Source organism: Schistocerca piceifrons, chromosome X (genome assembly GCF_021461385.2).
Source record: "Schistocerca piceifrons isolate TAMUIC-IGC-003096 chromosome X, iqSchPice1.1, whole genome shotgun sequence".
Lineage (NCBI taxonomy): Eukaryota > Metazoa > Arthropoda > Insecta > Orthoptera > Acrididae > Schistocerca > Schistocerca piceifrons.
In genome coordinates, this window is record NC_060149.1 from 444,302,297 (window position 1) to 444,328,426 (window position 26,130).

General features: G+C 42.5%; 1 protein-coding gene across 1 annotated transcript in view; it reads left to right on the forward strand.

Annotated features, from left to right (window-relative positions):
• Positions 1-26,130, forward strand: part of LOC124722409 (Down syndrome cell adhesion molecule-like protein Dscam2) — a 758,217-nt gene that overhangs the window by 155,143 nt on the left and 576,944 nt on the right. Inside the window, exon 3 of the mRNA XM_047247577.1 lies at positions 15,763-15,924. Within this exon, the coding sequence (XP_047103533.1) occupies positions 15,763-15,924 (162 nt within the window). The remainder of the gene's footprint in view (positions 1-15,762; positions 15,925-26,130) is intronic.

Here is a 26,130-nt window from a genome sequence, read left to right on the forward strand (position 1 = left end):
TTCCTGGTGGATGTTACATAATGTTAGACTGAAGAGATAACAGAAATACTTCTTAAAGTCTGCATCAAATAACATGGAATTATATGTATCTAATTATCAGGAAAATGTGAGGTCAAAAGCAATTTGCTTAAAAAACCGTCTGTCAAAATATTCTATCAACATGCACGCTTGAGTCGTCAAACCAATTTTCAACATGCAAAGAAGTGGTCTCGTGGGATTCATATGCACTCTAAGCGTCGCACGGGACAGTTTGGTATTTAATCAGTTTCCATATTACGTGTAGTCACAGGTCTACCTTTAATTCCCAGAACGAGCCACTTCTTTTCAGTTACAAAAGAGTTTAATGCTTTCTGTAGTATATGGGCTCACAACTCCTGCGCATATGTTCCTAGATCTCTTGGCCACATCGCGCTGTTTTACGGGATCTTTCATTATTGTATGCTAAGACACACTACACGACATAGTGTAGAGACTTACGTAATCTCTAGTGCAGTTGTCATTTGTTTTGAACAACCAGCGACCGTTGGAGACAGCTCCGTCAGGCGCTGGCTTCCATTTGTGACAAACTAAGAGAGGAGCAAATGTGCTTCTCTAGTTTAATTCTTATATTAGTAGTAGTAGTGTGCTTGTTGTGTGTGGACGCTGTAGGACCTGACGGCAGTTTGCAAACAGCTGAAGACGCTGTTGGCAGTGAGCTGGCGGTGGTGGTGTCAATGGGGCCGGGGGGGGGGGGGGGGGGGGGGGGGGGGGCGGAGGGAGGGGGGAGCGGAAAGGGAGGGGAAGGTTAAGTCGGTCGCGAAACTGGAACATCTCGGGTATCGCTTGTTTCGCCCACTGGCTCTGCTATCGGATCAGATCTCACAGCGGGGTGAGTGGCGGGTTGCAACGTTTTCGCCTCGCTCAGGGCGAGCCGTCTCGCCTCGCCCATTCACACTGTGAATGGACAATTATCCGATGCTTCAGCAGTGTCCGAGGGGGGCACACGAGGAGAGGGATCAGCTAGTTATCGTGAGCTCCAGTGTTAGCCGCGTTATCGAGCTCATTAGGGAAATAGCGTCCACTGCTGGAAAGAATCCTATTGTGCACTCGGTGTGTCTGCCAGTGGGTCTTGTTCGAGAAGTTACTGCAGATTAGTAGGAAAAAAAAGTCCTATAATCTTCGGCTATGGTGTTAGTGATATGTTGCTCGACAGAGTCACGTTGATTATATTTTCAGCCGTAACGTTGCAAAGCGATATGAAATGGAATGAGCACGTAATGATAGTAGTAGGGAAGGCGAATGGTACACTTCTGTTTATTGGGAGAATTTTAGGAAAGTGGTGCTCATCTATAAAGGAGACCATGTATACAACACTTGTGCGACCCATTGTTCCATTCGTGAGTACTGATCGAGTGTTTTGGATCACCACCAGGCCCGATTTTTAGGAAGATGTCGAAGCAATTCAGAGGCAAGCTGCTAGATTTGTAACCGGTAAGCTCGATCAGCACGCGAGTATTACAGAGATGCTTCGTGAACTCCAATGAGAATATTTGGAGGGAAGACGATGCTTATTTCGAGAAACACTATTGAGAAAATTGAGAAAACCGGCATTTGAAGCTGACTGCAGAGCGATTCTACTGCCGCCAACGTACATTACACGTAAGGGCCGCAAAGATAAGATAAGAGGAATTAGTGCTCGTATGGAGGCATACGGACAGTCATTTTTCCCTACTCCGTTTGCCTGTGGTACTGGAAAGGAAATTAGTAGTAGTGGTACAAAACGCCCATTGCCATGCTCCATATTTTGGCTTGCGGAGTATGTATGTAAATGTAACTGTATCGCGTCTAAAAAGATTTTTGAAGGAGATAGGCATCTGAAAGGTGCTGTCTTGAAATTATTGATTGAACGACAAATTTGAAACCGTTTGCGATGAAGCAACGAAAATAGTCGTACAGGAAAATATTCACAAATACTTCACCATACAACAAAGCGTTCCGGACACTACATCTGCTTTCGTGCTACACTGGGATTTTCACCCTGCAATTTCTTAGAGCTATGCCACTCTGGCTTAACACATTCCAGCCTCAAAATGTCAACTCACTGAAACTCCTCTGAGTGCTGGTATTTATCACGAATCTAGGAGACATCTTTCCTGCTTCATCACTATATTTAATAAACGCTCTTCATACATCTTACAAACACTATCAAGTCTCTGCGGAAAACCCCCGAAAATACGATCGAGTAAATTCATCAATATCAGTCGATATTTCGGTTGATACCCTCCTCCTCTTCAACCGCCCTGGTATCATTTTCAACGCATGAACCACAGCATAACCTGTTTTGTTGTCCGTATTTATCATTTCATTCTACCTCCATCCTCCTTTCACCTTATAGGAGGTGGGACACGCTGATAGCAGCCATGTTGCTGCTCATATAGTTTCTTGTATTACGAGATTAAAGTAATAGATTTGAAATGTAACAGTAGGTTGCTTCTGATGATTTGCTATACAACACAGATGTCGCTGTTGTGGCTGGTGCTAAGACTATGACGAGACACATCCAACAACTTCCTCGAGACACAGAAGATATTGTGGGTGGAAGAAAGAAAAGAAAGATGGAGGGATGTGGAACAGTACATGTATATTGGCTGTCGTGTGTGGGAGTGACGGGAATATGTTGGGTTTGGTTAGTGAGCCAGAGTAGGAAGCAGCGATGGATGGCCGGGAGATTGAGAGAGGTGTTTGAATTTTGATGTGAGGAAGAATATGGGTTCTAAAACAGCAGCTGCTAGAACGGGTTGATTTCAGGACGGATTTCTGCGACAGGAAGAGAGATCCTGTTGAAGTACCTTCGAACAGGATATGGAGGTTGTGGAGGTGGATAGAGTATGGGATTTCTTGGCATGTGTACGGAAGCTGTGCTAGATTGGGAGAATTGGGTAGGCAGGTGCATTATGCTGGTCGAGTTTACGAGATGTATAGAATTTGCGAAGTTATTTTAAGAGAGGGGGAAATTTTATCAACCGTAAGGGGATAGCGGAGGAGAGGAAAGGGTGGTATGAAACGTGTGCATGGCGTGCCACGACTTGGGGAAGCGGGTATCTGGGCAACGTATGTGAAAGTGGGAATGGGTTCCTAACCTTCTGGTGTTCCGCAGTATAAGCCTGCGACGGACGACGCATCGCAGGGGCGGATCATTAAAGAGGCCACACAAAAAATTATGCGCCGTATAAGCGACACTATCGCCATTGCCTTAAGTCTCTGAGTACGAACAATATGAAAAAATATAATTTTAATTTTTTTTACAAAATTAATCTTGAAACTTTATGCCGGACAGAGACTCGAACTTCGGAGCTTTACCTTTCCTGGGAAATGCTCTACCGACTGAGCTACTCACGACTCATCCTCACAGCTGTACTTTTGCCGCTACCTCATCCCCTAGCTTCCAAAACTTCACAGAAGCTGCGAGGACAGTTCGTGAGTCGTTACCTGGGTTCCTCAGTCGGTAGCTCAGTGATGGGAGAAGGAAGGCATCGTAACCAGGACTCGGGATCCGACCCTTGTCCACCTTGTCTCTTCCAACCTGTAGCTGACTGTGAACCTACATAAATATAAAAAATATATAAAAATAATTTAATTTAGTACAGAGATGCTTTAATTGTTTCACAGCCTTGAGAAATTGTAATTAGTTTATCACTTTATGTAAAAAAAAGCTAGTGAAAAAAAATACGGTAGAGTACATGCCCGTGAAAGGCAAATGACCAGAGCTTGAACCTCGGTCCGATACACAGTTTTAATCTGTAACGAAGTTTCATGTCATCGCACACACTGCTGCAGAGTGGAAACTTTGTTCTGGAAAATTAACCTTTATTATTACAGTAAGCAACGAATATAAGAAGAAATTGACAAAAAGTAAACACTCAGTTGTTTTAAAGCAGCGGTTTCACTCTGGAACCACTAGGACGTACAGTTTTCAACCACCCATCACTTCATGTGATATATTTGAAAGCATATTCGCATTTTTGCTAGGCACAATCACACATCTTGGAACTTCCACGAACTCATAGTGTCTAAAACAGATTTTAGACCTAAATAACAAGCAAAAATGGGCATAAAATTTAATAAATTTTCTATCTAAACTACATTCTGCCCAATTTTTTCATTTCGAAACCACTCAACGTTACGTCGCTGCCAATGAGCTCCTCAATATGGCCATTATAAAAAAAAAACGTATCTCCTACAATCATGGAACACAATCTCCACGCCTGCTGTTGCTTTTGACACTATAACTGATTGCTACATCGCACTTCATTTGTATAATCACCTCAGTGTACTGCTAGAAGTATCTGTCTTGCAACAGCATCGGTATTTTCGTGCTAAAGGCACTGTCACTTAAAAACAAAATTAATAAAATGGTGGTTTCTGGTGTTCAAGTTCTACTCAACATTCTTCAACGGCTCTGATGAGCCGATCGATACAAGCCAACCCGCAATCGCAAAAGGTGCGACAGACAGCTGCTTTACTTAGGCCCTAAAATAATTCTGACCTTGGTGGGACGTCGCAGTACAAACATAATGCAATGATTTTTTTTTTTTTCAAGACCCGTCAGTCTTGTTTGATGTGCGTCCTGTAAAGGGCAGATATCTATTGACACGGGAGCCACCTTCTCACTCCCTTCGCCCCCAGAAGTTTGGTAGTTGACTCTGGCAGGCAGTGGAGCTGCTAGTGCCTATTACGTATAGTATATTTTTCAGTGTGGTTTCGTATATGGTTCGCGCCTGCACGGCTCCACCAACCGCACATCTGTATAAAAGATCACCATCACGTTATGCCGCAGCACATGCTTTGAAAACAATACGGGTTTACCTACGGCAATAGCGCCAGATTTTGACCAGTTTACCTGGCAGCAATCCGACGAGTTATTCAATCATTATATGGGACGGGTAAAGTTTATAGATCACATTATGAAGTCTGCCCACACTACCAAATTACGGCACCACTAATGAACTGTTGTAGCCATTCTATACGCCACGTATCGTATCCACTTCATAGTCACAGATTACATTTGCCTGTTAGAAACAATGATTCAATTATATAACTTTTCTGGATGCTTAACTGTGTTTTATGTTGTTGATTTTTCCATATTTTAACAAATGGTATACCAAATTAAAATTAATCTCGTTTTACCCTGATATCATGATAACGAAAGAACTGCAAAAATAAATCAAAACAGAACCGTTAAAATTGAGATATAATGCAATTTGACTCAGTAGTGTAACCTGGGTTGAGGCTTCGTGATGGCTGGGTGTTGTGTGCTGTCCTTAGGTTAGTTAGGTTTAAGTAGTTCTAAGTTCTAGGGGACTGATGACCATAGATGTTAAGTCCCATAGTGCTCAGAGTCATTTTTGGGGTTGAGGCTCCTGCTGTTGTCGTGATGACGGAGCATAGAGTGCGGTGGAGTGGGCCGGTCAGCATAGTGGTCATTAATGATGCAACATTAGCGGAACAGTATTATATTACTTTATAGTTTACAATCGTGTATTCTTCGCTGGCTCGGCGGCCACCAGGTTGGCGGCAGTGCAGTACACGCCTCGGAACATGCGGAAGCTGCCTCAGAAATCAGCAGAGGACGTCGCCCTGCGGCATCAGGTTCACCTAATTATGGGATCGGGTGGGCGGTAGGCCTCACTGGGGGCCGGCGTAGCCTGTATGCACTGAGGTGACAAAAGTCATGGGATATCGATATGCACATACACAGATCGCGTACACAAGGTATAAAAGGATAGTGCACAGGCGGAGCTATCATTGGTACTTAGGTGAAAAGGTTTCCGACGTGATTATGGCCGCACGATGTGAATAAACAGACTTTGAATGCAGAACGGTAATTGGAGCTAGACACACGAGACATTCCATTTCGGAAATCGTTAAAGAATTCTATATTTTGCGATTCACAGCCTCAAGAGCGTGCCGAGAATACCACATTTAAGGCATTACCTTTCACCATGGGTAATGCAGTGGCGGACGGCCTTCACTTAACGACCGAGAGCAGCGGAGTTTGCGTAGAGGTGTCAGTGCTAACAAACTAGCAACAATGGGTGAAATAACCGCAGAAATCAATGTGGAATGTACGACGAACGTATCCGTAAGGACAGTACTGCGAAATTTGGTGTTAATGCGCTATGGCAGCAGACGGCCGACGCAAGTGCCTTTGCTAACAGCACGACATTGCCTGCAGCGTCTCTCCTGGGCTTGTGACCATATCGGTTGGATCTTAGACGAATGGAAAATCGTGGCCTGATGAGATGAGACCCGCTTTCTGTGGGAAAAACTGATGGTATTGTTAGAGTGTGGCGCAGACCCCACGAAGCCATGGACCCAAGCTGTCAACAAGGCAATGTACAAGCTGGTGGTGGCTCCATAATGGTGTGGGCTGTGTTTACATGGAATGGACAGGGCCCTCTGGTCAAACTAAACCGATCATTGAGTGGAAATGATTTTGTTCAGCTTACTGGAGACCATGTTCCCAAACAACGGTGGAATTTTTATGGATGACAATGCGCCGTGTTACCAGGCCTAATTTTACAATATTGGTTTGACGGATATTCTGGACAGTTCGAGTAAACGATTTAGCCCTCCACACCGCCTGACATGAATCCCATCGAACATTTATGGGAAATAATCAAGAGATCATTTCATTCACAAAATACTGCACCGGCCACCCATTTGCAATTATGGTCGGCTATAGAGGCAGCATGGCTCATTATTTCTGAAGGGGACTTCCAAAGACTTGTTGATCCCATGCCAAGTCTAGCTGCTGCACTACGCTGGGTGAAAGGGGGTCCGACACGATATTAGGAGGTATGTCATGACTTTTGTCACCTCAGTGTATACCGCTGATGTCAGAGGTAATCTCTCAGAAGATCTACGCAGAGCTAGGATGAACAACAACACACCCTTCCACCAAGAAAGGTCTGAGATGTCGATGACTGCCTCCAGGTGGTAGTTTGCGACAGCAGCGATTAGCACGCATCTCAGACACTGCGACAGGAGAACGGTGCGCCAAACACTATCAGTTACTTAGCAAGTCGGAGGTAGACGTCTCCAAGTCTTTTCAACAATGGTTGTGAGGTCGGCAGCTCACACCTACCGAGTACAACAGATCTGACAGGTAGCAGTCTCAAAGGCCGTAGTCATCTTGGAGAATGATAGCAGCGCATCAGAGGCTCGGCGTCCTAGCTGGTGTACCGCTACGTAAACATGTCAAAGCTCAAGAGCCTGAATATATATTATTGCTTGTGTGAGGAAGTGACCTTATGTCTTACCGGCGATTACCGAATGGGACATACTTTATGGGTTCATCAACCGTCTTCACCAACCCTCTGTTTCGCAAGAATGGCTTTCAGGCCTTCAGGTTGTTGTCTTTCCGCCATATCTGGAAGCTGATAGATGTTCCTGTAAAACTTTTACTCTCCTTAAAGAAATCAAACTGTGCTATTAGAATGACGTTTTGTCCTCTGCTCGTTGAGGTCGTGTTGCGGAGTTCATAATTCTGGCCTCTCGCTTACGCAAGGTGAGGCAATATCTTCAGATTTTGTTCTGCTTTATGCGATTGTGACGTGGGGCGTTAGCCTGGCTTGCCTTTATTTGGTGCTGGTTGGAAAGGGCTTCGAGAAAATTTTACGTTTGCTTGTAATACACTTCTGCTGTGTTACAATAGCTACACCACACATAAAGGCCCAAAAAATATTCAAAAACACTTCTGTACACTCTTACACACGTCTAAATGAAAAGACATACAAATGTAAAGGTGTTAAACATTACTGTCCAAAACAGCTGCTGATATATACCTTCAATAAGAAACAGCCACGCGGGATTAGCCGAGCGGTCTAGGCGCTGCAGTCATGGACTGTGCGGCTGATCCCGGCAGAGGTTCGAGTCCTCCCTCGGGCATGGGTGTGTGTGTTTGTCCTTAGGATGATTTAGGTTAAGTAGTGTGTAAGCTTAGGGACTGATGACCTTAGCAGCTAAGTCCCATAAGATTTCACACACACACAATAAGAAATAAAGATATCAACGAGATTAGCTAATAAAGCATTAATTAATCTGACTCAATGTTGAAGTCTAAATTACATCTCATTTTAGCTTATGATAAATAACTGTTCAGTAAATACAAAATTCAGTGATCCAATTACTATTATACTATTATACATCATGATTGAACTAAAGCCGGCCGCGGTGGTCTAGCGGTTCTAGGCGCACAGTCCGGAACCGTGCGACTGCTACGGTCGCAGGTTCAAATCCTGCCTAGGGCATGGATGTTTGTGATGTCCTTAGGTTAGTTAGGTTTAAGTAGTTCTAAGTTCTAGGGGACTGATGACCACAGATGTTAAGTCCCATAGTGCTCAGAGCCATTTGAACCATTTGTACTAAAGCATACCCAAGCATTTATTAGGAACATCATAATATATTTCTTTTTCCGGGCCTTAACCCGTATCTTTACAGGGTCGGCACGTTAATCTCGATTTGCCATTGTTAGTGGCAGAGGGCGACCATATGCCTAGCTGTCCTTCCCGTCGTCACACTTATTTCACCACTCCAGGACGGAATTTGTGTACCCCATTTCTCTGTGTTTAGTCTTATACGCTCATACCATGCGAAAGAGTATGAATGTTTTCGGAATGTTTGCGAATTGTGTAACGTGGGTACCAACCATTTATTCACTGAATCAGATGTGAGAAACCGCCTAAAGACGATATCCGGGCTGCAACAGACCGGCCCTCGACATTAATGTGCAAGGCGTATTCGATCCGGGGCCAGTGCCTCTCCCCCAGGTTTGCTAAGGCGCACAAGTCACCCATGCCTGTACCGCTTCCTCACTATCAAAGTGAAGTCTTAGAAAGTGCTCTTTAAGTTCTGGAAACAGATGAACATCGGATGGAGCCAAGTCGTAACTGTATGGAGGATGATCGATGACAATGAACCCAAGGCGACGGGTTGTTGCAGGTGTCACAGGGCTCGTGTGTCGTCTGGCATTGTTATGCTGAAGGAGAAGTTGATCCACGTGTGGATGAACTCTTCGAATTAGAAACTCAAATACAGCACACTGTTTCTCACGTACTGGTATAATTACACCATACACTGCCATGTTACACGCTACAATTCAGAGCCCTTTAGCGAGGTAGAATGTTAATAATGTTTCTTTTACTTTAGAAGCTTTAGGAGTTTTCATACAAAAAATTCGGAGACATTACTTTTCAGCAAGCCCTCGTAATTGAGGTTGGGCGTTAGATATACGATAATGTAAGCTCAGTCACTCTATGAAACAAAGATCTTCAGTAAATCACGCAAGTAGAATTGTCACTTAAATACAGGGCGTTTCAAAAAGAAAGAGCAGATTTCAAACATTTATTTCTCAAAAACTACAAATGATAGAAACACAATTCAAACGTTTCTTGTCAGAGAAAGGTTCAAAGTTTTTCAATGGTCCGCGCAGAAGTTCCATGCAAATCCGCAGTGGCGCTGGCGTTTGTTTGTAGGAAAATGGCGACGACACCACAGGAACGATCATTTTGTGTGCTGCAATTTGCAAAGTTAGAGTCCATTGTTGGTGTGCAACGTGCATTCCGCCGTCAATTCAACAAACAGCCGCCTCGTCATAAGCAAATTTATGAGTGGCATCACAGATTCGTAGAAGATGGTTGCATCTGCAAGCGAAAAAGCACGGGTCGTCCACGCACATCGGATGAAAATGTCGAGCGTGTCCGTGCAGCTTACGAAAGGAGCCCTAGAAAATCCACGGCACGGGCAAGTCACGAACTAAACATGTCTAAAACAACGGTATGGCGCGTTCTGAGTAACCGTCTGCACATGAAGCCGTACAAACTGCAGTTATTGCAAGCATTGCGTCCTGACGACCACAACAAAAGGTTCGAATTTTCAACTGCAATTCTACAGGACATGGAAGAGGACAATTTTGCCGAACGATTAATTTTTTCAGATGAATCAACGTTTCACATTTCTGGTAAAGTTAATCGGCATAACGTACGAATTTGGGCGAGTGAAACTCCGAGGGACGTTATTCAACATGAAAGAGACTCACCAAAGGTTAACGTCTTTTGTGCAATTTCGGTAAACAAAGTTTATGGACCTTTCTTTTTCATGGAGAAAACTATCACAGGAACCATTTACCTGGACATGTTAGAAAACTGGCTATTTCCTCAACTTCAGGAAGATTCAAATCACTTCATCTTCATGCAAGATGGCGCCCCACCACACTTCTCTGAACCTGTACGACGGTACCGCCTCCCAGGTCACCAGACCTTACTCCCTGCGATTTTTATTTGTGGGGGTACATAAAGGACTGTGTTTATGTCCCACCTATGCCCGCTACTCTTCAAGAGGTACGACATCGAATTGTTGCGGCCGTGAATTCGGTAACTAAAGACCAGTTGCGTCGTGTGTGGCAAGAAATGAGATACCGGTTTGATATTTGTCGTGTAACAAATGGTGCTCATATTGAGGTACAGTTTTGATATTTGTTGTGTAACATTTGGTACTCATATTGAGTGAAGGACCGTTGGAATTGTGTTTCTATCATTTGTAGTTTTTGAGAAATAAATGTTTGAAATCTGCTCTTTCTTTTTGAAACGCCCTGTATTTTATAATTCCAGAAAAATCCTTCTCAAATAAAAATAGACTCAACATTGCACACAATTAGTTTCTGCTACGTCGAAAGAGCTCAAAAATTGAACGCAGTTTAAAAGCGTATTTTCAGCATAGACGAAAAGTTTCCAAGTCCGATCTGGATGCTTGAATAAAATTCTTAGTCTCGAAAATGATATGCTGGCAGTAATTTCCCGCGCCTCGAACATGATTCATTCACAAGGTTTTCCTTAGTCTATACGGCATCTCGTGAAATATTCTAATAGCCTAAAAAGAAAGACTGTCTAACTCTGGCGCTGTCCACTTCAACGATGTGGCTGAATCGCCGCATTCACCGACATAGTTTCGACATTGCACCGCGTCCACCTATTTACTTCTATGGCCACCACTTCAAAAGTAATGAGTTATCAATGATCACTTCAGGTTCTCAGTATCACTATAAAACACAAATAACATAGAGTCATCAATTAAAAATATATAGGTAGATGAGCTTCTATGTAAATACCCAAATGCCGCCTCAAGGATGATCATATCACCAGTAAGTGCGAGATTTACATTACCTAATATTTTGTCACCTATGAGAAAAATTAACGTAGAAACTGAAAATGAATGTCATCTAGTACTCAAATCACCTTTTAATTGCATTTCACATGGTGCAGGTGACATTATCACAAAATACATGAACCTGGTGTTCGTAAGAATTGTTTAATTAATGCGTGATTCTAGTCGTAGGTAAAGTAAAGCAGGGTGTTATGATGTCACCATGTGCGTGTGTACCACATCTATCACACGGTTTCATGGTATTATATGTAATTGTATTAATTATTTTTAATTATTCTGAATGTTTTCCGTTTCTCTCCTACAAAATATCAAGATAATCAAGATAATTGTATGTGTGACCACATAATATGACACACGACTCATTCCAGATCAATGATTAAATTAATCTAATAAGAAACTTCTGTGGTTCTATAACAAATTTTTCAATACATGTCATCTAATCTGAGTCACAACGACATTCAGTATGTATTCGAAATACTTTTTTAATCATAGTATTGGATTTTTTGTAACACTACAGAATCGTCTTGTACAATTTTATTTATTACATTAACAATACTGACCACTGGATCGTTTCCCACTGTTTCTACCCTCTTTGGTTGGGCTCAGTGTTATTACATATGTGCACCAGAAATTCCCAGCCACCCTTTACGCCAACTATGCTATTTGACCATCTCAGCTGGATGTGAGGCACGATCATCGACAGTCCTGAGAGCATTATCTGCCCGTTAATCTAAAAATGTATTGTCATTTGTATTCATCCATTGTCTGCAGGCATTTCGTCCAGTTCAGTTTTAATCTGACATGTGCAGCTTTCAAACCCTTAGAACGAAATTGTTTGATAACTGTCTGAATTCCTTTCTTCCTCTATTGTATGACAAAAATCATGCTCTCAACTCCAGATGGATGCTGATAAACAACAAGTAAGGGGAAATTTCGTAAGCAGTCGTTGGGCTGCAAGTCCTTATGGTGATAAGTTTTCGGGTACGCTTTCAAAAGTTAATTATTGTAGTCATGGGTTTGTACACTGGCCAGCTCGAGAAGCTAATCTGAATTAATTGCATTTATTAATTATAAAAACTGCACATGAATACATCATTTCCAGTCAATAGCAAATAAAAGAATAAGCTACTTCAGCTGCAAAAATATAATTCAAAACTACTACTTTTATTCTAAAAAATTTAACATAATCTGGGTTACAACTATGCTGATAACAGTTACCATTACAAAAATTATGCTAAACAATGAGAACCTAGCTATTATACACTATCATCAAGAGGAAAACAATAACATTCACATGGAATTAACGAAAATATCAAGGTTGCATTCGTAGGTGTTTGTTAATACTTTGTGAGAAGGAGAGTATTGTTTGACGGACTTTTGCACAGGTGTTATACCTGTAGTGTGTTTCATATGCAGGCTGTGCATGGCCAGTGCGTTGACGCGAGGCTCGGAGCACTATATGTGCAATATGGCCATATGGAGGTAGTAAAGGGGGCGGTTAGAGTGCGATCTTCATGTCCTACATTAATAGTATCCTTCAGTGCTCTCTCTCTCTCTCTCTCTCTCTGGCGTTATGAAAAATTAGGGTAGAACGCTTACTTGTATTTAATTGGCCATATTTGATTACTGATGTGGCCAGTTACATTATTTATTAGTAACTTAGGTTGTTGTCATGCAACACCTACTCTTCCTATGCCAAAAAAAGCACGCACGTGACAAGAAATTTTTGTTTTTAAAAGCCCTGCGAGGTGGCGCAGTGGTTAGTGCAATAGATTCGCATTCGGGAGGACGGCGGTTCAAACTCGCGTCCAGCCATCCTGATTTAGGATTTTCCGTGATTTGCCTAAATCTCTTCAGGCAAAAGCTAGGGTGGTTCCTTCGAAAGGTCACGGCCGATTTCCTTCCCTAATCCGATGGGAAGATGCTCTTCTCGCTGTTTGGTCATCTCCCCAAATCAACCAATTAACTTGTAGTACCTAGTTTGCCAATACCTACCAAATATATGCCCCTTAAGTCATAAGTCTTATTGTCGTCAGGCATCATCATTGTGCATTACAGTTGACCCAGACTGGTGAAACAAACAACAGGCTTCTACTTCATAAATAACATTTTGGGGAAATTCCGCCCATCACGTTGTTGTCGAGCAAAATGATTTTTCTCCCTGTTTCTTCAGGGTACCCATCCACCGTCTTCTTGCACACGTATTCCTCAAGTTAATTGTCACATCCGTTTAAAACTTTCAAAAAAGGTGTTACGAAAATTATGTAGGCAAAAACTGACAATAACTATAGTTTCAAACACTGATGGGGTTTACCAACTTTCTCCTCTCTTATACGGAAATTTACCGAACTTACAAACGGCTTGCGTACGTGGGACAAGTACAGCCGTTGTAACTATTCCTTCATAGTCTATTTCTTGAGGCATCAAACCCGGATATCTACAATTCATTGTTCAACTTACTATTACTGTCTAATTGCCTTTACAAGTATTGTGGTGAACTGAGGACAATGGACAAACATTCGTACCATTAATACACATTTTTCTGTCAAAATAAAAACGTATTTGGCTGTGTACAAGACGTTACACCTGCCATTATCCATGATTCTTAACCGATACCACTCACACACGAAGCTATGCGCTTTTTCTGAAGCTGCTTCCTTGGACGAAGAAGCTTAGATGTTATGGTAAATGATTCAAGTAACACATTTATGAGTCTGTTGCTCAGCCATCAGCACGTCTGGCCTCCATAAGAACAATCTAAGACATATTGTAGGTACTATTTAGGATTTTTGTTCGATGGAAAAGTTGAAACGGAAAGCACATTACTCCATGAAGAGCACTGGTGACTTCTTTGGATAAGCAGTGAATACAGTTCGCAATCTTTCATTCAATGACCAGGAGAACAGTGCCATAACGATCCGCTCCTCCAGCGCCGTTGACAGTAGATGACAGCTACTCACGATCGGATCTCTCCTACACCTGTTTCTGGTTAATCTACGAGGTGCGTGCAAAAATTACAATAACATATTTTTTACTGAAAGTAGGTTGCTATTTTTTCAGGATTCCAATACACAATGTAATTATCCACTCTTTTGGCTACAAAGCCCTATTTTGCAATATAATCTCCGTCCAATGCGACGGCCATACGCCACATTACTGAAAAGCCTTTATGTCCGCATGGTACCACTCTACTCGTCGACGTCGGAGCCATTGTCTTGCTGCTTTAATAACCTCCCACCCACCATCGTACTGCTTCGCCTGGAGTGTATCCCTCATTGGGCAAAACAGCTGGAAGCCGGAAGGTGCGAGATCCGGGCTGTAGGGTGGATGAGAAACACCTGTCTAACGACATTTTTTGAGCGTCTCTCGGGTACGCAAACCTTGTCATGGAGAAGAAGAAGTTTGTTTGCATTTTTATGGCGACGAACACGTTGAACCTGTTTTTTTTCAGTTTCCTGAGGGTAGCACAATATATTTCACAGTTGATGGTTGTACCATGAGGAGGACATCAGACAGAATAGCCCTTTCAGAGACTCAGAAGACTGTCGCCATGACTTTAGCGGTTGACTGTGCAGCTTTGAGCTTTTTCTTCGGAGGAGAGGTGATGTGGTGCCACTCCATGGACTGCCGGATTGTTTCTGGTTCGAAATGATGACCCAAGTTTCATCGCTTGCTACGATGATCAACAAAAAATGATCACGATAAGCCTCATAACACGCAAGCAGTTCCGCACAAATGGTCCTTCGTTGCTCCTTATGGTCTTCTGTTAAGTGGTGAGGAAGACAGCAGACACACATCTTTGGGTACCCCAACTGGTGGACGAGTGTGTCAGCACTGCCACCAGAAACGTCCAGTAGTGCAGCGAGGAGTTTTTGATACGTCGATCACGCCGAATGAGAGTGTCTGCACGTTCCAACATTGCAGAAATCACAGCTGTGTGCGGTGGCCGCAACGCTACAGATAGGACAGGTTTGCGCGATGAAAACAGACGCTTCGTCCAACTCCTCATCGTGCTTTTGTTCACTGAGAGGTCCCTACGGACATTCTGCAAGCGCGTGTGAATATCTGCGATGCTTTGGCTTTTCGCTGAAGGAAACTTAATGACAGTTCTCTAATCGAAACGCACTCCATTACAGAAGCCTTTTTGAAGGCTACGCATAGCGCCGCCACCTATCAGAACTTCATGAAACTGTAGGAGCTGGAGCGGAAAATTCCGCGATGTCGCACAACAAATTCCACGTTTTCTCAACCGAAACTGGCCGAGAAGAAAAATGTGCTGCATTACTTATTGAACGCCCCTCGTAAAATCTGTGGTAAGACCGATTTTATAAATAATATTACCTTTATTTCCGAAGGGACTCTCTCAGTAAACTTCACCATGAATTTAGGAAAACAATGAAAAATCAAAGGCACCAGAGCTGGACAGGGATTGAATTTAGCTGTTTCCGAAGACGTATCCAGTGTTTAGCTGATGTACCAATTGGAGCTGCAGAATTACTTTTATATTTTTAATTATAAAAAGGGTTGACACCTTTGCTAACATCATGTTTTGTTCCACAGTGGTGATGCAGAGCTTCACGGTGGCAGTTTCCAGTCCTGAAGTGATACGTGACAACAACGCGCTGCTCAAATGCGTCGCTCCCAGCTTCGTCAAGGACTTCATCACAGTCACCTCCTGGCTACAGGACTCCGTTTTGAATATATATCCTTCCACCGATGGAGGTATGTAATCTGCTAAACAAAGCTTCTCAGACTTTTAGACCTAGTTGCAATATTGATCCTTCGACAGTTTTTGTGTTCCTGTGGGATTATTAATGAGTTTTAAACCTTATCCCAATTCACCACAAGAAGGCAATATAATTACTGCTTTCTAAGCAGTCAATATTTGGTTTTACTTTCCGTTTACGACGCATTCACCAGCTTATTGAACCTCTAGCAATCCTTGGGTGATTGTAAGTTCGGTGCAGCGTCAGCCAGTTGCTGGAAAAACTGATATACTAACTGTACTGCATATCGTTGTTGCTCTCAGCCGGCCGGGGTGGCAGCGCGGTTCTAGGCGCTACAGTTTGGAACCGCGTGACCGCTGCGGTCGCAGGTTCGAATCCTGCCTCGGGCATGAATGTGTGTGATGTCCTTAAGTTAGTTAGGTTTAAGTAGTTCTAAGTTCTAGGGCACTGATGACCTCAGAAGTTAAGTCCCATAGTGCTCAGAGCCATTTGAACCATTTTTTGTTGCTCTCAGCTTACTCTTCTGGGCTTTCCAGACACCAACGGAAGATCTTATCACCAGATGTGTCTGCCAATTCTTAAAACTAGCCAAAGGAAATATATTTTCAAATATGGAAGGAAAGTTCGTGTAATATGTCAAAACTCATCTATTTGACGTAATTAAATAAACCTACAGTAATAATGTTCTTTGACCCTTATGTTAATATCCTAGGTGAGACCGCCACAGTGAGTTGTGAGCTGCCAAGTACTGGCACAGAAGTTACTTAAATGGAAGCTCAAGCCACCGTAGTTGACAAAATAAGAGAATTCCTCTTGTTTAATTGCTGCAGCGTGGATTTATTAAATATCATCAGAAACAAAGAACGTTGAAAATGCAAGATTGGCTAGAGCGCACCCTGATACAAATACAATTCTGGGCTCTTCTAGTCTAATCAAATGAGCCTCCCCTGCATCTACGTCGCGAAAACGTGAGTGTAAGTTTTTTACTAAAACGGTCGCAGTTAGCACAAGATAAGATATTACGTGGCAGTTATACCTGAACTGGGCTGTATTTCAAGTCCAGATATTGGGTCAGTAAAGGTCTTTTATCCTCTCGCTGCCGCATACATGGATACTAATCCATTTCTCAAAACAAACCTGTCTGCACAAAGATTACTCTGCGTTGAAGATTACCGTACCAGTATACTGGAATTACATGTTGTATTTGATCTGGGCTTTGACCGCGGTTGATCAAATACCTCCATTTTGACAGAGTTCTTCTCCAAATACAACAACACAAGGTTCTTCTATAGCGACGCTTTGAAGAACGAAGATGAATGTCGTTGTGCTTATTGGGATAGCAGCTGTCATATTGGAATTAAATTCAAGCTACCTAAGGAAATAACGATTATGGCAACAGAGCTTTCTGCTATACTACCAGGCCTTTAATACGCCCAGAAAAACATGGGCTACGAGTTCGCCATCCTTTCTGATACTAGATCATCACTACTACAACGGTCAAGTCATCTGCTCAGCGTGAGATCGAACCACCTAGTAGAAAATTACGTCATGAATCTGATATTACAAATCACCACTACGAATCGAAAAGTTACCATGTACTGGGAAAAAGAACACTGTGGCCTTACAGGTAATGAAACAGTAGACAAGCTATCCAAAGCAGTAGCACGTACATTGCCAGTTGCAGATCTTTTAAACGTCATTAAATTAATAATCAGGGGAAGTGGAACACAGAATGGCATGAAAATTGCAGATATAAAGGCAAAGATTACGCCAAAGTGAATTACAAGGCGCCTCACATCAACCACAACTGTCAAAGGAAGCATCTACATCCTACTGGTCTGTTCCCATCCTCACTGAGCGACTGCGGTTAAGAAGATGTTCAGTCACATCTTTCTTTACTGTCCGAACACATAAAACGCTACAGGTCATGTAGTGCAACTTCGGCTCATCATTGGATGCTGTTTGCCGACAAGTGTCTTCGTATGCTCTGCTTGAAAGGCTTGAGAATATATAGTCTTTTATATTCTTTTTTATGTATTAAGAAGGCCAAGTCAATTTTTAATACGATTGTGTTGTAATTTTATGTTTATATTGCGGTACAATGTCTTAAATCCTAGGTGTGCGTTGTTTTTCAAAACGTTAAACATGTATGTTGAATGATTGTAGGTGTCCTGCTCAGATGCCAACATAAAAGTAGTTTTCCCAGGTGTGAAGAAATTACGGTAAGAATGGTCGCTATGGAAAACGAGCGCCAAAGCAGTTTCTCATTTTTTTACAATGATTTCCGTAGTTACGATAGGTCGTCTGCTTTGAACACTCCTTCCGCAGGTGGAAGGCGTGGGGCGGCGACAGCCGAGGCGTGACACAGGCTACTCCTATCGCCGAACGTCAGCTTCGTTCTCCACTCTGTGTGTCCCGTTGGGAGCTTACACAGCCCCCTTGACCCTCTATCACCTTCGCTTTCTCTTTCTGTATTTTTGAACATTAAATAGTGTGATTGATCTTCAGCTGCGCAACCAACATATTGTTTTTCATGACGATCATACCGCCATTAGGAGAAATAGGAGGTATTATTTCGAGACACACGTTGGCCTCTTCATCCTAGGGGGGGTGTTGTTGTTCTGGTCTTCAATCCAAAGACTGGTTTGATGCAGCTATCCATGATACTCTATCCTGTGCAATCCTCTTCATCTCCGAGTAATTACTACAACTCACGTCCTTCTGAATCTGCTCACTGTATTCATTTCTTGGTCTCCCTCTGCGATTTTTACCCTCCAAGGTTCCCTCCAGTACTAAATTGGTGATCTCTTGATGCCTCAGAATGTTTCCTACCGACCGATCCCTTCTTCTAGTCAGATTGTACCACAAATCTCTCTGTCCCCCAATTCTATTCCGTACCTCCCCATTATTTACGTGATTTACCCAACTAATCTTCAGCATTCCCCTCTGGGACCATATTCCAAAAGCTTCTATTCTCTTCTTGTCTAAACTGTTTATCCTTCATGTTTAACTTCCATACATGGCTACACTCCATACAAATACTGTCAAGAGGACTCTCTGACACATAAATCCATACTCGATATTAACAAATTTATCCATACTCGATGTTAACAAATTTCTCTTCTTCATAAACGCTTTCCTTGCCATTACCAGTCTACATTTTATATCCTTTCTAGTTCGACCGTCATCAGTTATTTTGCTTCTCAAGTAGCAAAACTCATCCACTACCTTAAGTCACTCACCTGATTTAATTCTACTACATTCCATTATCCTCGGTTTGCTTTTATTGATATTCATCTGATATCCTCCGTTCAAGACACTGTCCATTCCGTTAACTGCTCTTCCAAGTCCTTTGCTGTCTCTGACAGAATTATGACGTCAGCGACAAAACTCAATGTTTTTATTTCTTCTCCCTGGACTTTAATTCCTACTCCAAATTTTTCTTTTGTTTCCTTTACTGCTTGCTTAAGATACAGAATGAGTAACATTGGGGATAGGTTACAACCCTGTATTACTCCCTTCTCCACTACTACTTCCCTTTCGTGCCGCTCCTAGGAGGTATCCTGGCAGAGAAGTTATGCAGTAGTTTTCTCTTCAATTGTACCCATCCACCTGGTAACTGTGGAAAAAGGCTCCAGGATGTTAAACTCACCATGTTGGCCTTTTGTTTCCTTGGGTTATCCTGCCATAATGGACAGTGAAACCTGGTCACTAAATAAATTCTTGGATGTATTCGTTTTATCCACTAAAATGGCTCTCTCGACAAGGACACAAATTTGTACAATAGACCTCGTGTTCTAATTTAGATACATGGGAACTGAACATATTAAAATTCTGAATGAAATATAAATGTTATATACAGAGTTTAGAAATGGCAAGTGCTATCATTTGTACATGGACTAGTTCCTATCATTTAACTACATTCCACCTTTGATAACAAACTTTCATATAAATGTCCTCTGCGTTCATTATCCACTACCGAAATAAGAAAAAAGACACCTCCAAAGAGGATGGACACAGAAATAAAATAGTTACGTGGGATTCTGATAGAGAGTAGTAAAGTAAATTACTAGAAGCACCATGGAGTTCGTCAGTATCGATGACAAAGGTCATGCAAGGTGCACGAGAGTATCATCCTTTTCCCAACGGAATGGATTTCAGGTCGTGTCTCCACCGACGTATCGGACGAGCAGCTACTTTTGATGGCACAATGATCCCTGTTCAAACTAAGATATGTGTTAAGCCATAACTGTGGCTACGACGAAACGAAATCCTTTGCTCCAAGATGGAGTTCAAAATGGTTCAAATGGCTCTGACCACTATGGGACTCAACTGCTGTGGTCATCAGTCCCCTAGAACTTAGAACAACTTAAACCTAACTAACCTCACACACATCCATGCCCGAGGCAGGATTCGAACCTGCGACCGTAGCAGCAGCGCGGCTCCGGACTGGAGCGCCTAGAGCCGCACGGCCACCGCGGCCGGCTCAAGCTGGAGTTTAGTAAGTCTAAGTTTCGTGGGGGGTCCTCTCACACCTCATCATTGTGCAACGCGTGTCTGTACATGTGTTGAAAGACACCGTTAAAGTAATGAATGGCGCAAAGTTGCGTTTTGTGAAGAGATGAGATTCCACTTTTGAGTCAGTTACGGTCGCCTGTGAGTGCGGCTTCGATCAAAAGAACACCAACTACCGAAATGTATCAGTTGGTGGCATACAGCACTAACCTCGAGAGTCATTGGTATTGGAAACGTCTACATCTACAGCTACCTCTACATGATTACTTCGCAGTTCACAATTAAGTACCTGGCAGGGGGCTAGTCGAACCAACTTCAAGTTGTTCTCTCGAATGGTGTGCGGGAAAAACGAGCACTTAACTGCTTCTGTTCAAGCTCTAATTTCTCTTACTTTGTCACGATGATCATTTCTTCCTATATAGGTAAGTGCCAATACACTCTTTTCGCAACTGGAGGAGAAAGTTCGTGATTGTAATAAATTTCACGAGAGGAACCTGTAGCAACGCAACCTCCTTTGTTTTAATGATTGCCACCCCAATTCGCGTATCACGTCCGTGGCACTCTCCCCCCTATATCGCGATAATACAAAAAGGGCTCCCTTCTTTCAACTTTTTCAGTGTCCTCCATCAGTCCCATCTGATGCGGACCCACACCGCAAGCAGTACTCCAGAAGAGGGCGGACAAGCGTTATGTAAGTAGTCTCTTTAATAGATCTGTTGCGCCGGCCGCTGTGGCCGAGCGGTTCTAGGCGCTTCAGTCTGGAACCGTGCTGCTGCTACGGTCGCAGGTTCGAATCCTGCCTCGGGCATGGATGTGTGTGATGTCCTTGGGATAGTTAGGTTAAAGTAGTTCTAAGTCTAGCGGACTGATGACCTCAGACGTTGAGTCCCATAGTACTTAGAGCCATTTGAACCATAGATCTGTTGCATTTTCTACATGTTCTGCCAACAAATCGCAGTCTTTGGTTTGCTTTACCCACAACAATATCTGTGTAATAGTTCCAATAAACTTATTCATGATTGTAATCGTTAACTATTTATTTGAATTTACAGCTTTGTCTGATTGTTCTTCTTCAGTGACCATATACCTCTATTTTCAGCTAAAGGAGCACTAAACAGTACAGAATACACTTAAAATAACGTCCAGCACATTTTTGTCGTTAGCACAAAGGTGTGCTCTTCCAACACTACAGTATGATATAACCCATCGCAGTCACCAAGATGTTCGTCAAATCAGCTGACCAACACATTAATCGGAAGTTCCTCCTATCTAGCACGTGTGAAATACGATAAGACGGCTTCTGATCTGCTCTGCATTATCTGCATCATCCCATGACCGTCTGCGACAGCAGTTGAAACTAGTGAAGAACACAGTTTCTCAAGATGACGTACATCTCGACATTATTTCTCTGCATAGTTTATGGACTGAAGTGCATAACGTAGCGTTCATTAAGAGCTACCATAATTTAGTGACGTATTACACTGGCGTGGAAGTTGCACGAGTCGGTTTCTGAGAAACAGCGAGTCTCCATAAGGACCGAGTGGTGGATGGTGAAAGCAATACACAAATAAGAACGGACGAAAAATGAGTAATCCAAAACGTGAAAGCCAAGAATCGTCAACAGCGTACAAAGACACAATAATAAACGGAGAGGAAAACAAAGAGCAAGCGATTATCAGTGTGCGAAAATAGCGTCGGCGATCGGACGCCCTCGGAAACGAGCACACTTTCCTTCCAGCTTACACCTCCAGAGGGTCTGTCCAACTGACGCGAAGTCCACGTTGTTGCGCGCAGTAAGGACGCGAAACCATAGAACTTTGGATGGCCCACGCTGGTGCATCCATCTCGATCTCGATATCAAACTCCGGCGAGGACACTAAACATCGGTTAACATCCCGGCCATGTAGACAAATATCGGGTTAGAGCAGAGGTGGGTAATAGTTTTGGCTCGTGGGCCAATTTGTGGAAGCAGAGGTTAGAGGAGGGTCCCACCTTATAAAATGATCGTATGCGTTAGTTAACTTTACGTTTCAGAAAAGCAATTGTAACATAAAAATTATGACTGTCTTGACTGGCCGCACAAAAATCGTTAGCGAGCCACATGCGCCCCGCGGTCCGCTATTTTACTGCGCCGGGGTACAGCTTTCCTTGTAAAATAAATATTCCTTTTGTTGTGAGGGCAGGTGGGGGAGGATGGGCTGCTCATATTATATGATAATAAATGTTTACTGTTTCAGTAGACTTTCTGGAACTACTTCTTACTTAATAACTTTTGAACTGTTACTTTGTACACTAATATTAGTTAATATATGAAGTGAATCACAGAAATTATTTTATTACAATAGTTTCGTCATCTTACGAAATCTACAGCTAATTTTACTTCAGGAGTTTAACATACAACAGCTTAACTCTAACTACAAACAAAAATACTTATAATGACAGGGCCCATAAATTTAAAGTAAATCACTATCCTATAGGAAAGAAAAACCTAAGTTAAGGATTCCCACCATCAGTCCTTCCATTATCAAAGCATCCTGAAAACATCGTTGGGCCTCCTTAGAATGGTTCAAATGGCTCTGAGCACTATGGGACTTAACATCTATGGTCATCAGTCCCCTAGAACTTAGAACTACTTAAACCTAACTAACCTAAGGACATCACACAACACCCAGTCATCACGAGGCAGAGAAAATCCCTGACCCGCCGGGAATCGAACCTGGGAACCCGGGCGCGGGAAGCGAGAACGCTACCGCACGACCACGAGCTGCGGACCCTCCTTAGAATGTACTGAGTGGTATCCTCCTAGTATTGTAAGGAATTTCAAGGACTACCACTTCTACATTTCGCCAAATTGGAGAAATCCCGCACATTTTCTGCAGTGACCTGTATCTACTAGTACGATGAGAAAACCTCAGACGTTCTAATGGTTCAAATGACTCTGAGCACTATGGGACTTAACATCTGAGGTCATCAGTCCCCTAGAACTTAGAACTACTTAAACCTAACTTACCTAAGGACATCACATACATCCATGTCCGAGGCAGGATTCGAACCTGCGACCGTAGCGGTCGCGCGGTTCCAGACTGAAGCGCCTAGAACCGCTCGGCCATACGGGCCGGCTTTCAGACGTTCTATACAACTTTATAAACAAACATAGCTATTAAAATTCAATAAATATTATACATTGTAAATGATTATTTTACTAACGATAACATGAAATGACATGCTGAAGCAAGAAACGACTGATGCAACCCAAGAAGCAGATCATAAAACTGTGACGGTTGTAGATTTCCCCACAGACGTAAATTTTGTCTCAAGTTTTGTTTGCGCAAAGTATAGAAATTAGGGAAAGGAAAATGCCTGTGTCACTGTTTGTTTCGAATATAATACTTCATAAATCTGCATCGCCGGCCGTTGTGGCCGAGCGGTTCTGGGCGCCTCAGTCCGGAACCGCGCTGCTGCTATGGTCACAGGTTCGAATCCTGCATCGGGCATGGATGTGAGTGACGTCCTTAGGTTAGTTGGGTTTAAGTAGCTCTAATTCTAGGGGACTGATGACCTCAGATGTTAAGTTCCATAGTGCTTCGAGCCATTTGAACTATTTGAGAACTGCATCATGGTCGATCTGTAAAGCAGAAAAAATCTTAAGTAGGATTCACTCATATTAAAACTGATGGAAAAAATTATTTGACTGAATAAAGTATGAGACGGAGAGGTTCAATAGCAGAAATCTTTCTTCGAGAAATCTTGGCAGATGGGGACTAAAAATGATAAAACTCTTTCAGATGCATGGTGGCTTGAAATAATTCACTGAAAAGGGAGGTGATTTAAAGTGGGTTGAAAGCTGAAAATTCAAAATAGGTATCAAGGTAGGTAACAACGTGGGTTTTAAAAGGTGCAACCCTGGTTATAGAAGGAAGAACCTATGAGCTTCAAATGTGGGTAGCAGGAGAGAAATGGGAATATCTCATACGTCTAGCTCCAATTTACAGAACACTTGCCGTGTGGTGTTTAACAACGTTCTACAATTTGTCTACTGGGGTAAAAAAAAAATGGTTCAAATGGCTCTGAGCACTATGGGACTTAACATCTATGGTCATCAGTCCCCTAGAACTTGGAACTACTTAAACCTAACTAACCTAAGGACAGCACACAACACCCAGTCATCACGAGGCGAAGAAAATCCCTAACCCCGCCGGGAATCGAACCCGGGATCCCGGGCGCGGGAAGCGAGAATGCTACCGCACGACCAGGAGCTGCGGACTGGGGTAAAAAGAACACCCGAAAATTGACTGGTGTGCAAGTAAGTCTGCCGGGGTCTCAGCATCGAGAAAAGCTTATAAGTTATTCTCTGTCTGCATGCAGTTGTAATTATCTACGTGTAAACTATGTGGAGGTTCTTAACTCTGACTCCAACAAAGACAATATAAGTATAACGCATAAGTGTTATGTTAAAGCAGGAGAAACTTATTTTTCTCAGTCTAGAGCTGTGTTCTCCACAATACCGTCTGATATAGATATCGCCGTATTGAGACTGGTTCCTACAAATAATGTTATACTCCAAGTCTTAAGAAAAAGCACCAATGTATCAAACAGACTTAAACCATTCCCCATTAAAGAAATTACTGCTTTAAGTGCAGTTAATGTATTAAGTGTACGGTAACGAAAATTGGAAATGGAGGACCTCGAAGTAAAGAAAAGGAAACTGGAGTATATGAAGAAGACAACTGCTGTAAAGGAAGAATATAAGCTGCAATTGGAAAAGGAAGAAGCTATTGCCGATGTGCAGGCCAGGTTTATGTACGGTTTTAAACTTTCTGTATGGAAAAATCTGACTATGAAGGGGGAATACAAAGTTCTGACATTTACAGTAAACAGCCATGGAAACTGGTCACGTGTTGGTGTCCTGGCCGAAATCAGTGGAATCGAGAACGTTTACTATATTAAGGGATACACGAAAAATGTGTTTATTAAGCTCTATTCCCATTTGGATCGGCTTAAAATGGTTATATTCTATCTAAGTGTGGTGAGCTGGATGTTGTCCACCTAGCAACAGCACAGCCATTTGCCGAGTTTAAAACTAATGGAGTAACTTCATTTAACGGCCATTCGTTTGCAAAGATTGTAAACTTAAAGTTATACACAGAAATCCCGCAAGAATATGAAGCAGAAGAGTTGCCGACATACACACAGCAAGACGTGGAACGCTTTAACAATAGCGTCATGGAGGAGATACGAGGAAAAATTAAAATCCCCGAATGCTCTCGCATAGAAGAACTGCATGAGGGATCAGAGCTAATAGTTAAAGTGATAAAACCAGTATTTTACAGGAAGAAAATTAGATATGTACTAGCATTCGAGAATATACCTTCGTGTATTTGTCAAATAACTGGTTGGAGAAAGAAATAGATGATTCAGATGTGGATTTAAGTTATAAGTTAAAAGTTAAATTGGACATTATTAATATTACACCTAACAAAAATAAGTAAAGAGTTGCCAAGGTACGAATTTAAAAACTGTGGCTTCAAACTCATGGAGCATAACAGCATTTTGAATTTCGTCAGCATGTTCTCAACTATGTCGATATACTTTGGGCTGTGGTTGTTTCCCATGAAGTTTCGCACCACACACTTAAAAGTACAGGCTTCTCGCTCCACAGCATTCACTGAATGAAGGAATCTTTCAT